The sequence below is a fragment of the Rutilus rutilus genome (assembly GCF_951802725.1).
Source record: "Rutilus rutilus genome assembly, chromosome: 20".
Classification (NCBI taxonomy): domain Eukaryota; kingdom Metazoa; phylum Chordata; class Actinopteri; order Cypriniformes; family Leuciscidae; genus Rutilus; species Rutilus rutilus.
Window position 1 is genome coordinate 655,001 of NC_140225.1, and position 13,536 is coordinate 668,536.

General features: G+C 40.1%; 1 protein-coding gene across 2 annotated transcripts in view; it reads left to right on the forward strand.

Annotated features, from left to right (window-relative positions):
* The window catches only part of pwwp2b (PWWP domain containing 2B), a 13,203-nt gene extending 259 nt beyond the window's left edge, over positions 1-12,944 (forward strand). The window contains exons 1-4 of one of the 2 annotated variants that reach the window (XM_084390770.1): positions 1-151; positions 5,848-7,480; positions 10,875-10,910; positions 11,969-12,944. The exon at positions 1-151 is cut by the window's left edge and continues 241 nt beyond it. In XM_084390770.1, coding sequence (XP_084246896.1) covers positions 12-151; positions 5,848-7,480 — 1,773 coding nt within the window. In that variant the 5' untranslated portion in view covers positions 1-11 and the 3' untranslated portion in view covers positions 10,875-10,910; positions 11,969-12,944. The remainder of the gene's footprint in view (positions 152-5,847; positions 7,481-10,874; positions 10,911-11,968) is intronic. The other variant, XM_084390771.1, reaches the window with a different exon arrangement.
* Positions 12,945-13,536: the final 592 nt, after the last annotated feature.

A 13,536-nucleotide genomic window follows, 5' to 3' on the forward strand; every position in this document is an offset into this window, starting at 1 on the left:
AGCGAGGAAACATGCAGGCCGTGCCGGAGGAGCTGCGGGCCGGCTCCCGGATCCCGGTGACCGTCGAACAGATCGTGAACGACACGCTCGTGGTGACGCTGGTCTACCGGGAGAAGAGCTACACCGGGATCTTACTGGACTGCAGCAGAAAGTGAGTCTCCTTTCTTTGTGTTTTCATGCGAAAAACACACACTTTATAATGTCGGGCCTAAAGAGCAGGCCAGGAGAACACAGGCCTTGAGCAGAGACAATGAGAAGAAGAGCAGAACCATCATCATCTTCATCATTACACACACACTAGATGTGAAGAAATCGCTCTTTTGTGTCGGATTGTGTGTTTTTATTTAGTGTCTCTCAGATGATGAAGCTGAAGATGATGATGGTGGCTCATTCAGCTTTAGCCATGTAGCAGCTCAAGCTGTTTCTTTGTATCATTTCATCACATGAAACATTGATTGATGTTTTCATGCACATTCATCGCTGTCATCGACAATTGTGACACAGGATCTGTTTAATTGAGTCCTGATAATCATTATTCTTCATGAAGGGTCAGATGGCATTGTTATATACAGTCAGTGTAAAGGTCAAATATTGTGTTTATTCATTTGATACTGGGGGAATTTGACTAAAGTAACACTTTAATGTGATTTTCACCATGAGGCCTTTGCTTTTTAATCTGCTTTGGTTATTGGTGTTGTTATTTTCAGTTTGATGTGGAATAATCATTGATGTCACTGAACATTATATTCCTGTGTGGATGGATGGATTATTGTGCGTGTGATTGTGGATATTTGCGCCTGTCACACAGATACTGTGAGGTATTAATAGACACATTGCATGCGAATCTTACATCGCTTTTCCTTTATAGAGGAGCATCAGAAACACAATAACTCACATTGATAATTCAATGTTTATAATAATCAAGTTATTGCAAAGGTTAAATAGACAGCTTATGGTGTAAACTATGTAGGCCTATTGTTTTTTTACAGGGTTTAACCTAAAAACTGTAAATATGAATACATTTTATTGTACTATATGTGCTTTTCCTCACCGGTTAACTCTTAAAAATAAAGCGTTCATCATTAGCATTGATGCACTAAATGTTCTTTAGATTATTCAGATGTTCTTCACACTATAGAAACACATGGTTATTTTAAGATCTGGCCACTGGAAGGTTCATCTATGGCTGAGAAATAAAAGCCAGTGTTTTTGGTGAAATGGTCAAATGCTGCTTCTCTGCTTTGCTCTGGTGTGTCATCATGAATCACGTCCGGCCGGGAAGGTTTTCCAGTGAATCATCATCACTCATTCACTCTGTCCTTGGACGTTTGGCACTATAATCAGAATATCATGATCTAGTGCACTTGCTGAGCACACTACACAGAACACGGTGTCCCACAATGCACTGCGCTTTACCTTTGAGTCCAGTGTGACGAATGAACTGAAAGTAATTGCAACGGCCTTTATTTTCGATGTAGTTTTTACAGTTTTGCAGAATACTTTATTAATATTAATCTTAGTTAATGTTACTTTCAACATTTACTAATGCATTTTTAAGATCAAAAGTTGTATCATTAGTCAATGCACTGTGAACCTGAACAGTATAAACATTAACAAAGGCTATTTAATGCTGTAGAAATACTTCTCATGGTTTAGTTAATGCATTAACTAATGTTAATCAGTAAGATCTCATTGTAATGTAACCAAACGAGCTACGTTCTAAAACAAGCGAAGACGATTAAAACAGAGACGGTCGGAGTGCGTTTTAGAAGAAAATACAATTTCAGACTTTCATGTTTAATTCAATGCGTTACTTGACGTTTTTTATGTATTTGTGTGTGAACTTTACTAGCAATTTCTGAGCGAAAATAGTTTCTACTAGTGCTGTGCCACGATTAACCGTGATTAATACAAGTTTGTGTTTACATAATACGTGTGTGTGTGCTGTGTATAATTTTGTATGTATGAATACACACACATTCATGTATATATTTAAGAAAAATGTTTCTATTTCTATATAATATAAATACAATATATACATGCATGTGTGTGTATTTATATATACAAAATTATACACAGTACACACACGTTATGTAAACACAAACTTTTGTTTCAGATGTGATTAATCGTTGCACAGCACTAGTTTCTACACTATTTTATTTTAGTATACTACAGTTTGAAGCGTTTATCGTAGAATCATTCGCCTATGTCAATAATAGTGTGCAGTATGTACCGTAATCAGCTAGTGTTTCATCCTGAACTGTTTAAATAGCATCTAGTCGTTCATCATCCCAGCTATATATATATATATGTGTATGTGTGTGTGTGTGTATTATGCAGTGAAATGTTCCATACTCCGGATCCTGACACTAGTCGCTGTAGGTATTGTCGCTTTAGGGGTGGGCGTTTTATTTTTCATCAAACATCTCAGATGATAGGTGTTTATTCCTGAGGGCCTCTGCCTCTGTTACCCACAGGATTTCCTTCTACGGTTTAATTAATAATCCCGGCACAATCAGATTTCAGGGCTGCGTGTGAAAACAACCAAATCTCTTGGCCCTCTCCCTGCGTCCCCGGTGGTTTATGGGATTGTTTTTGTGCAGTGAGGTGGAGGGGGGATCCGGCCTGACCCGTTGGTCTCTTTGTCTGTGGTTTCTGACAGCGCTTTTGCTCTGGCTGCATCTTTCACAGACTCCTGCTATCCTCAAGACTCAGTGCGATCACTGGAAACACTGGGTCCATCTCACTACTTCTCATGAATTTATATGTAGTAGTTGTTTCGCTACGTGCAAATATGCAACGTAAAGCAAATCTGCATGTTTTGCTTAATTATCACAATATTATCACAATACGAATAATAATGGTTGTCCTAAAATTGTATTATTTTGTTACTGAGATGTTTTTCCACGATGTGTCTGCTTCACTATCTAGTTTTTCCAGTCAAGAGTCAGCTTGCCATTAGAAATGCTTAATCATGTATTTCAGTTCATGAGCAAAATTATGCAAAATTGTGATAAGAGTGTTAAAAATAAGGACATTTAAAGCTGATATAAGTATTTTTTCTGCACAATCATAGCAGGATTATTATTGTAAACTAAAACCCAAAAACTGAACTAAACATTATCTGAAATAAAAGTATTTTTTTAGTTTGCAACGTAAAGCAAATCTCCATGTCTTGCTTAATTATTATCACAATATGAATAACAATGGTTGTCCTAAAAGTAAAAAAATTTTGTGTTATTGAAATGTGACTGTTTTTGTGAATTTCAACCCACTACTTTTAAATTCCAAGCATCACAGTTTCTAAGAATAAATGCAGCGTTAAGGGTTTTGACGGATCATATTATACCTGTGTTGTTTTAAAGGTTATGAAAACATAGGTGTGGTTTGGTTGCACGAACTGCAACTAGTTTTTCCAGTCAAGAGTCAGCTTGCCATTAGAAATGCTTGATCATGTGTTTCAGTTCATGAGCGTTCAAATGTTTTGCAGGATTGTGATAAGAGAGTGTTAAATATAAGGACATTTAATGATGATGTAAGTGGGTTTTTCTGCACCATCGTTGCAGGATTATTATTGTACACTAAAAGCAAAAACCACCCTTCTTACTTTAAATAAAATAAACATTATCTTTACAAGTTAAGTTAAAGTAATTGTCGTTGAATTATTAATTCTAGAGATTCGTTCAAAAATGCTGATTCACCAGTAATGAAACAAGTGAAGTCTTTATAAGTGAGTCATTAAATCCTTCACTCCACCTGATTATTTTTTTTAATTAATGTTTTTTAAATAGATTGCAGCAATTAACATTTTATTAGAATCTCTAGTAAATTACATGTTATGTTTAGTTGTCTATTCACAATCGTGGGGATCGTGATCTCTGTTTTAAAGGGGACATATCATGAAAAGTTTTTCCGTGTTTAAAGTGCACCTATTATGCCCCTTTTCACAAGATAAGTCTCTGATGTCCTCAGAGTGTGTATGTGAAGTTTTAGCCCAAAATACCAAACAGATCATTTTTTACAGCATGTTTAAATTGTCACTTTTTGGGGCTCAGAAAAACATGCCGTTTTAGTGTGTATCCCTTTAAATGCAAATGAGCCACTGCTGCCGGCACAGGGGGCGGAGCCTCATGAGCTCGCGCTCAGTGTCAGGAAAATCTCATCTCACGGAATGATGATATCAAAACAGAAACTCTCAGTAGCGGTGTTCATTTCGACCCGGAGTCGGACAATAATGCCTAGAGTCGGAGAATATATGCTGTATGAAGAAAGAACAGGTATAGTTTAGTTTAATTACGGTTATAACGTATTTGTCATACAAGCCTGCTGTAGAGGACCCCACCCGAATGATGGCCAACAATATACTGATGAGTTCAATGAAGTTTATTGTACATCATACAAAAGATGAAGCGTTAGTTTTACTCCAGAAAATCACTGTAAGAGCTAATGAACACCATAGAAGAAGTGCGCATTAAAGTCTTATCCATAAACTCTCCCCTTCATTATCATCAACGTACACAGCGAATTACACTAAACACTTGTTACAACTAACAGTAAACAAATATAACGGTTGGTACAGATCCATCCTTGAGTAACAACAAGAGAGTAAATGAAGAGCGCTTACATCCAACAACAAAACACCTCAATCGCTTTAGAAGACATTCTTGTCTACAGCTGTTCTGGCGTCGAAACAATGGCGGACTGTGTCCAGCTCACTCAGGGCGGGGCTATGCTAATACAGCAGTGTCAGTCAACAGTCGTGGGCGGGGCTTGTGCAAAAGTACGCCTCACTGCCCCGAATCTGAGAATGGCTTGTTCTGAGACAGTGCTTATGATTAATGGGGATTTTTTTTAAAAAGCACTGGGTGGATTTTTATCATAGTAGGGAGGTTGTGTACACACACTGCCAACACATTTATGTTCAAACACCATGTAAAAGTGAATTTTGCATAATAGGTGCCCTTTAAGTGCTATAATCGGGTGCATCTACCAACCCAGAAAACATGAAAAGTGACCTCCCAGTTACTTTGTTTTGGTAAGCCTTTTTTTCTGCAAGCATGTCAAAAAATGTATTCTGACATAGGAAGGGTTAGGAAGGGACCTTATTATAATATTACCGCCCCTTAATCTGCACGTTTCCACCTGTGGCGCCGCCATTTGGTTTTGCAAGCGACAACAGTGTAACCAGTTCTAACCCAATGGCAAAAGTTCGAGCAAAGCATGCAAACTGTTCTGTCGTTGAGCACAGACGAGCACTGAACACTATTTGACCAAAAAATGTCACAGCTGTCTAATAAAGACCTCAGGGAACTGTCAACTTGTGTAAAAGTTAAACGTGACGGTACATGCAAGTCGATGATATGAGTCAATGTAACTCCACAACAACTACATAAATGTCTCCACTAACATTCAGAAATGTCTAAAAGTGAAACTCTTCCTGAGTCTCTCCGTAAGGCTGGAGGCTGTTATTGCCGGAGTATCTGAAGCTCTTGTAAAGGCTCCGCCCTCTTCTGAATGTAGGCGGAGCAACAGCTCATTTGCATTTTAAAGGGACACACACAAAATCGGTGCATTTTTGCTCACACCCAAAAAGGGGCAAATTTGACAAGCTACAATAAATGATCTGGGTGGAATTTTGAGCTGAAATTTCACAGACACATTTTGGGGACACCGTAGATTTATATTACATCTTGTGAAAAGGGGCATAATAGGTCACCTTTAAACAAAAAAAAAATTGTGATTCTGACATACAGTGCGGTACTTCTGGATAAATAACCTCCATTGCTCTGATTCTGTTACTGTGAAAGTGCTTGGCTCTTATGTTTCCCTCTTCATTCTCTTCCATAGGACTGGGCTGTTTTGCCTTCCAGACGTTGTTGGAAAATCAGAAGAGAGCCTCATATTGAGACCGGACTGTGAAGTCTCGAGTGAAGAGGCTTCTTCTAAACCCGTTAGTCCACCTTCACCGCGACCAAAAGATGAGAACACGGAGCCAGCGATGGCTCCTCCTGCTCCCGTACCCGTCCCGGTACAACCGGGCCAGCCCACGTACCCACCGTACTTTGAGGGCGCTCCTTTCCCGCAACCCGTTTGGGTCCGGCACACGTACAACCAGTGGGTTCCTCAACCACCACCTCGTCCAATCAAGAGGAAGAAAAGAAGAAGTCGAGAGCCTGGAAGGATGACCATGAGCACGATCCGACTGAGACCTCGACAGGTGTTGTGCGAGAAATGCAAAAACACACTAAACAGCGACGAGGACAGCAAAGACGGACCAACGGCGCCCAAGACGGCTAGAAAAGAAAATGCGCCCCAAGAAGACGAGGACACTAAAGCAACTCCGGCCAAGAGAAAGGACGACGGGGACAACAACAAAGAGTCGAAGAGAAGAGAGGACTCAATGGTCTTTGACAGCAAACGCTTTCGGAAGGACAAGAAAGACGACGAGAAGTTTCCGGTAGGGGACATCATTCCCCACAGTCCTGTGATTAAGATCTCCTATAGCACTCCTCAAGGAAAAGGCGAAGTAATGAAGATCCCCTCGAGAGTTCACGGTTCTGTTAAACCCTTCTGTCCGAAGCAGTTATTGCAGAACGGGCATGGACAAAGAGACGGCTCCAAGGAAACCCAGAAAGTTGTGCAACCGCAAATGGACGCCATCCGAACGGGTCTTACCATTTCCATTCCCAAACTCAAGCTGCCAAAGTTGGCAAGTCCGGAGTCCCCGTCGCCCAAGATCCGCTTGAGATCCCGGTCCGACGGAGGAGAGCAAGTGTCCGTGTACGAGGCAGAACTTGTCGGCGGTTCCCGGAGAAGAAGTCCAAGAGTTCCCAACTCTCAATCCGAGGATGGTGCCGAGAAAAACTCGCTTGAACTTTGGTCCGGCGAGGAGGTCGATCGACACAGCGACCTGACTTTACTCATTAACTTCCGGAAGAGGAAAGCGGATTCTTCGAGCCTCTCCGTGTGCAGTAGCGACAGTCTAGACGAGTCCAAGTCGTTCAGCTCGGATGGGACGTCGCCAGAACTCTGCGATCTCGCTCCGGGCGACGACATCTCCGTATCGTCGTCTTCTCAAGGGGAAAGCAAGACTGTTCCGCCTCTAACCGTGCGACTGCACACTCGCAGCATGACTAAGTGCGTGACCGAAGAAGGTCACGCCGTGACAGTAGGTGATGTTGTTTGGGGAAAGATTCACGGATTCCCGTGGTGGCCTGCTCGGATACTCAGTATTAGCGGTTCTCGTAGAGAAGAAGGAGAGGTTGATGCTCCTTGGCCTGAAGCTAAAGTGTCCTGGTTCGGTTCTCCCACCACCTCCCAACTCTCGGTTGCCAAACTGTCGCCGTTCCGCGAATTCTTCAGGTTACGCTTCAACCGCAAAAAGAAAGGGATGTACCGTCGCGCCATCATGGAGGCCGCCAAGGCGGTGGGACACATGAGCGCCGAAATCACATCTCTACTGTCTCACTGCGAAACTTAGGTGAGTCTTTCTTTGCCCGTCATTGCACTCTTGAAGGGATCGTTCACCCATAAAAGAAAATTCTTTCATCAATTACTCACCCTCATGTCTTTCCATCCCCGTAAGACTTTCGTTCATCTTCGGAACACAAATGAAGATATTTTTAATGAAATCTGAGAGATTTCTGTCCCTCTATTCACCCAAAGCTCTACATTCATAAAGAGATCCTTAGATAAATCCAGTTGTGTTGATGAAAGAAAGTCTTATGGGTTTGGAACGACATGAGGGTTAGATATTGATGAGAGAATTTTCATTTTTGGGTAAATGATCCCTTTAAAGGAGTAGTTCACTTCAGAATTAAAATTTCCTGATCATTTACTCACCCCCACCCCCACCCCCACGTCATCCGAGATGTTCATGTCTTTCTTTCTTCAGTCGAAAACATTCCAGGTTTTTTTTCCCTGGAAAAAAGATAGAGATAGAGACTTCAATGGGGTCCAATGGGTTGAAGGTCCAAATGTGAGTTTCAGTGCAGCTTCAAAGTCTCGACATGATCCAGCCGAGGAATAAGAGTCTCATCTAGACAAACCAGCGGACATTTTATAAAACAAATAAACATTTATATACTTTTTAGTTTTTAACCACTAATGCTGGTCTTACACTAGATGATGCGACACACATTACGTAATCACATTGAAGGTCAAGCATGCAAAGACTAAGTCAAACAGCATTTACAAAAAATACAAAATAAGTTAAAACAACAATGTCAGACGATTTTGAAGTTGGAGGAGAAAATGAGATGGAGTTTTTCGCACTATCCTGCATTTCCCACCTTTCCAACCTGATTACGTAATGTGTGTCTCATCACAGCTAGTGCAAGACAAGCATTTGTGGTTAAAAAGTATCTAAATGTTTATTTTGTTATAAAATGTCTGCTGGTTTGTCTAGATAAGACTCTTATTCCTCGGCTGGATCGTGTCGAGACTTTGAAGCTGCACTGAAACTCACATCTGGACCTTCAACCCGTTGAAGTCTCTATATGGAGAAAAATCCTGGAATGTTTTCCTCAAAACCTTCATTTCTTTTCAACTGAAGAAAGAAAGACATGAACATCTTGGATGACGTGGGGAAGATGAAATTATCAGGAAATTTCAATTCTGAAGTGAACTAATCCTTTAAAGGAGAAGTTCACTTTTAAAAAAACTTTTGCTGATAATTTACTCACCCCCATGTCATCCAAGATGTCCATGTCTTTCTTTCTTCAGTCGAAAAGAAATTAAGGTTTTTGATGAAAACATTCCAGGATTTTTCCCCATATTATGGATTCCAATGGGACCCAAACGGTTCAAGGTCCAAATGACAGTTTCAGTGCAGCTGCAAAGGGCTTTAAACGGTACCAGACGATGAATAAGGGTCTTATCTAGCGAAACGATCGGTCATTTCAAAAATAAATAAAAAAGTTTAAGTTTTATAAGCACAAATGTTCGCCTTGCTCTGTTCTGTGATGCGCGTTCGTGACGTCACGTAATACGCAATCACGTTGAAAAGGTCACGCTTGAAAAATGTTCTTTTTGGCTTTTTAATATTAAAGCACCTAGGATACGCACACGAATGGGCATTTTAAACGTTAAACTGACACAAATACATTTTAAAATGTATATGGTCCTCCTCCCGCACATTTGTAAACACATCAAACTTGACCTTTTCAACGTGATTGCGTATTACGTGACGTCACGAACGCGCATCACAGAACAGAGCAAGGCGAACATTTGTGCTTATAAAACTTAAACTTTTTTATTTATTTTTGAAATGACCGATCGTTTCGCTAGATAAGACCCTTATTCATCGTCTGGTACCGTTTAAAGCCCTTTGCAGCTGCACTGAAACTGTCATTTGGACCTTGAACCGTTTGGGTCCCATTGGAATCCATAATATGGGGAAAAATCCTGGAATGTTTTCAACAAAAACCTTAATTTCTTTTCGACTGAAGAAAGAAAGACATGGACATCTTGGATGACATGGGGGTGAGTAAATTATCAGCAAAAGTTTTTTTAAAAGTGAACTTCTCCTTTAAGCCCAAAGCACAGCAACATAGTGTCGGCCCAGATCCGGCCCACATCATGTGGATTCCACGCGGGCCGGATGTGGGCCGGATCTGGGCCGACACTATGTTGCTGTCTGGGCATACTTCAGTTTTGACACGTGATAGTGTGCACAAACACCGGTGCTAGAGAGTTTCCCATCCTTCTCCAATGTCTGCGATATTTCTCTGCAGAAGCAAATGTCTTTGTGCTCTTTAACCTGAGTTGCATGAATCTCTGAACCAACGCTCACCAACTCGAGCGTCTCCAGTACACTGTAAAAAATTATTGCTGTGATTATTTATCACAACTTAAAATTCAACATTAGAATAAGAAGTAATTTGTTGTTTCAACTTAAAGTACTTGTTTGTGCTTGACTTAAAATATTAAGTTTAGTTGGATATTTAAGTTATCTCAACAAATTTTAAGTTAATTGCAGCTACATTTTTACAGTGTAGTTTGACTCTGTACCTTTGACTCTAAGTCAAACCGTTTCAAAAACTTGTGCCAATCTCAGTCAGCCCCCTGAATCAGATCTCCCCCGAGGCTTTATATTAGTTTCTTTAGGGATCCTTTTTTACTGTGCATTTTTTCTGTCTGCATTTGTTTACCATGTATTCGCCTCATCAGGTACGCAGTGTTTCCCTTGTATGTGTAAAAAAAAAAATGAAGCCACAATTTTTTGTCTTTCTAAGTCTGAGTGACGACTTCTTTTTCTGTGGAACACAAAGGTAAACGTTTTGCTGCACAAACATGCACTGCGCTGGTAACTCACACATATCAGCTTAGTGAAATAACCTGTTATCCAGGTTTACATGCAAAGCGATAACTCGACAACGTAAGTAAACCGTGTTTACAAGACTTTATTAATGAATCCGGTTATTTCCCGGTAGTGACGTCAAAATGTAATAATTTGTATCTGACTCTGAGTATTTCATTTGTTATGTGGATTGTGATGTTAAATAAAGCGTTAAAAACCGAAGATGTCGTCAGCGGCTCATATTATCCTCTCCTGCAGTTACAGATGCAGGATTTACTGTACCACTTCTTATAAGAGGACATTTGCGTACATGTTTGGGATAAAAAAAATCTGAGTTTGCGATATGCAAAACGCTGTCTGGATGCGCTTAAATCCACAGTAAGAATGCGTTCCTGTCACAGATCACACATGCGCACTACAATAAGCCGACAGAAAGCACTATCGTATGGTTTGACTTGAGTCTTGAGATATTTTTATTGTACTTTGATCGGCGCTGTAAAACCTTTCCCGGTCTGCTTTAGTTTTAAAGAGCAGCGTGAACATACGGCTAAACTTCTCCTTTTGTGTTCCACAGAAGAAAGTCAGTCATACGGTTTGGAATGACATGAAGGTGGGTACATGACATCTTTTTTTCTTTTAGGTGCACATTTCATTTAAATTTAATGAAGCAATGATCTCCAAACATCTTATTAGAGTCTACATAAATTTACATAAATTAACATACTTAATTTGTGATTTATTGATCATAGAATCGTCTTTAACTTCCCGGTTTAGTCCCATGGCCTCAGTTTCTCTGGAGATTGCTCGGTCACTTCATGTTTATTGAGATCAGATGCTGTCTCGGTTCAATATTAGCTCAAGTTCACAAGCCGCTCCCACTGCCAGTGTTTGGAATCCTGAATTTCCCTTCAGCCATATTTAGACACATCTAGACTGTGCTTTGCATGACTACATGCCTGTGGGTGCAAACTTCAGTGAAGCATTTTATTTTTAATTTGTCTTATTTGATGAAGTTTGCATTATTGCATTGTTATTTTTCCTGTTTATTACTGTGAATCTGCTTTGAAACAATCTGTATTATATAAAACGCTATAGAAAAAAAGGAAAAATATGCATGATTTATTTATTTTTTGCATCTTTATGCATTTAGGCATTTTTTGCATGCATTTTTTTATGCATCATGTATGCATTTCTTTGCATCATTTATGAATTGTTTATGCATTTTTATGCATCATTTATATATTTTTATGCAATATATATGCATGCATTTATGCATTTTTGTGCATGCATTTTTATGCATTTATATATTTTTATGCATGCATTTTATGCATAATTTATGGATTTTATGCATGCGTCGTATGCATCATGCATTTTAGTGCATGTATTTTTATTAATGCATTTTATGCATAATTTATGGATTTTTATGAATGCTTTATGCATGCATTTATGCTTTTTTTATGCATCATCATTCACAGTAAATACATTGTAAGCCGTTTACGTAGAACATCCTCTCAGTGGTTTGATGTGAGCTTGTTATCGGGATACTCTAATCAGCAGTGCACACTAATGTTGTGTTTTAATTTATTGCATACTTTTTTGTCAACACTGTATCTTTCTGAAGCCCTCAGGGTTTAGTTCAGTCTGCTCATGTGTGTTTTCTCTCTGTAGAGGACGAGGACGGCAGTGGACTGGCTGTTATTCAGGGGTCTGCAGGCGCTCCCAGTATGTGGGATCCTCCCAGCACGGAGAGCGCCTTCATTAGCCACGGATACCATGAGGGAAGGTGCTTTTTTCCTCCCACACACACGCGACTGTTGGAAGAAAATGTCTGCCTTGTGAAGAGCGGACTGAGTTTGAGGGGCCACGAGGAGAACGTGGGAACATCTCGGAGCGAACAATTCCCCCATCTCCTCTTCGTTAGTCTCTCCATCTTTCCTTTGTTTGTTTTTTAGGACGTACATTATATTAGAACAAGTAGCTTGACACTAAATCCGAATGTATTTATTCACACAAAAAAAACACTCGACCGGTGACTGGCCTCGAAATAATCCTGTAAGATCACACTGCTGCTGTTTCTTATGACTGTCCTCATAGGACGCCGAACGCAACGGACCGACAGATATCCGTGTTATGATACTAAACGACAAGTCTTACTGTGTCTGTTTCTTCAGATTATGAAAATGTGAAATTCCCTTTTGCATCATGTAGGTCTTACACCATGCAGTATGTCAGTTTGTCCGTCGCTTCACAGTCTCTATCTCTCTCTCTCTCTCTAGTTTTCTGTCCTCTTGAAGGAATATATCTCCTGTCCTCCATTTTCTTATTTCGCTCTGATTATGTGATGTTTTCTTTTGCTTTAATTATTTAATGTCACGTTAAGAGAAGCACTTTATCCATACCTTGGTGGCCTGCTGTGAACTGGTCGTTCGCAGACTCTCGGAGGAGCCAACCCATCGCTTTTGAAGTGATTTTAATTTTCATGAATTAAAGGACGCTTTCAGGAAGTTGTGTACACTGTATTATCGCGTTTAGCCTGGTTTACGTTAGACACCGTTGCTTTCCTCCTCATGAATTGTTCCACTGGAGATATGGACAGAACTGTACGCTCCTATGCACCGTCTCTTTCATTAAAGCATAAAAAGCCGCGTGTTTCCTCATGTGTTTGCTGGATGAGTGTGGATGTCCGTGTGTCTGCCGAGACGTGGGACTCGAGCGTCTGAAGCTCACGCTCAGGATCTCGCAGGTTTTGGTGCGTTCTTCCTCACCATTCTGGACTCTCTGCAGGCGTCGAGTGCTTTATATCTGCTCCAGGTTTATATTGTGCTGTAAATAGAATAAAATATTAAAGCAAAGTCCTTTCTGCAATGTTCTTTTGCACGTGGACACGGAGAAATGGTTTAGTTTCAAAACACTATTGGGCATGAGTCGAGTGCAAAAGATGATGTTCTTCCTCAGTGTTTCCGTCTCGTTTTCCAGCACAAAAATCGAAACATCCTCAAATCAAGATACATTTACTGGAGAAGAAGCAAATTAACTCAAGATTTAAGTCTTGTTTTATGAAAATTAAGCGAGTTTAGTCTTAAAACAAGAACAAATCTGTCAGTGGAGTCAGAAAGATAATCTTGTTTTCCCTGTAAATTACATTTATTTTTCTGACTCCACTGACAGATTTGTTCTTGTTTTAAGACTAAACTCGCTTAATTTTCATAAAACAAGACTTATATCTTGAGTTATTT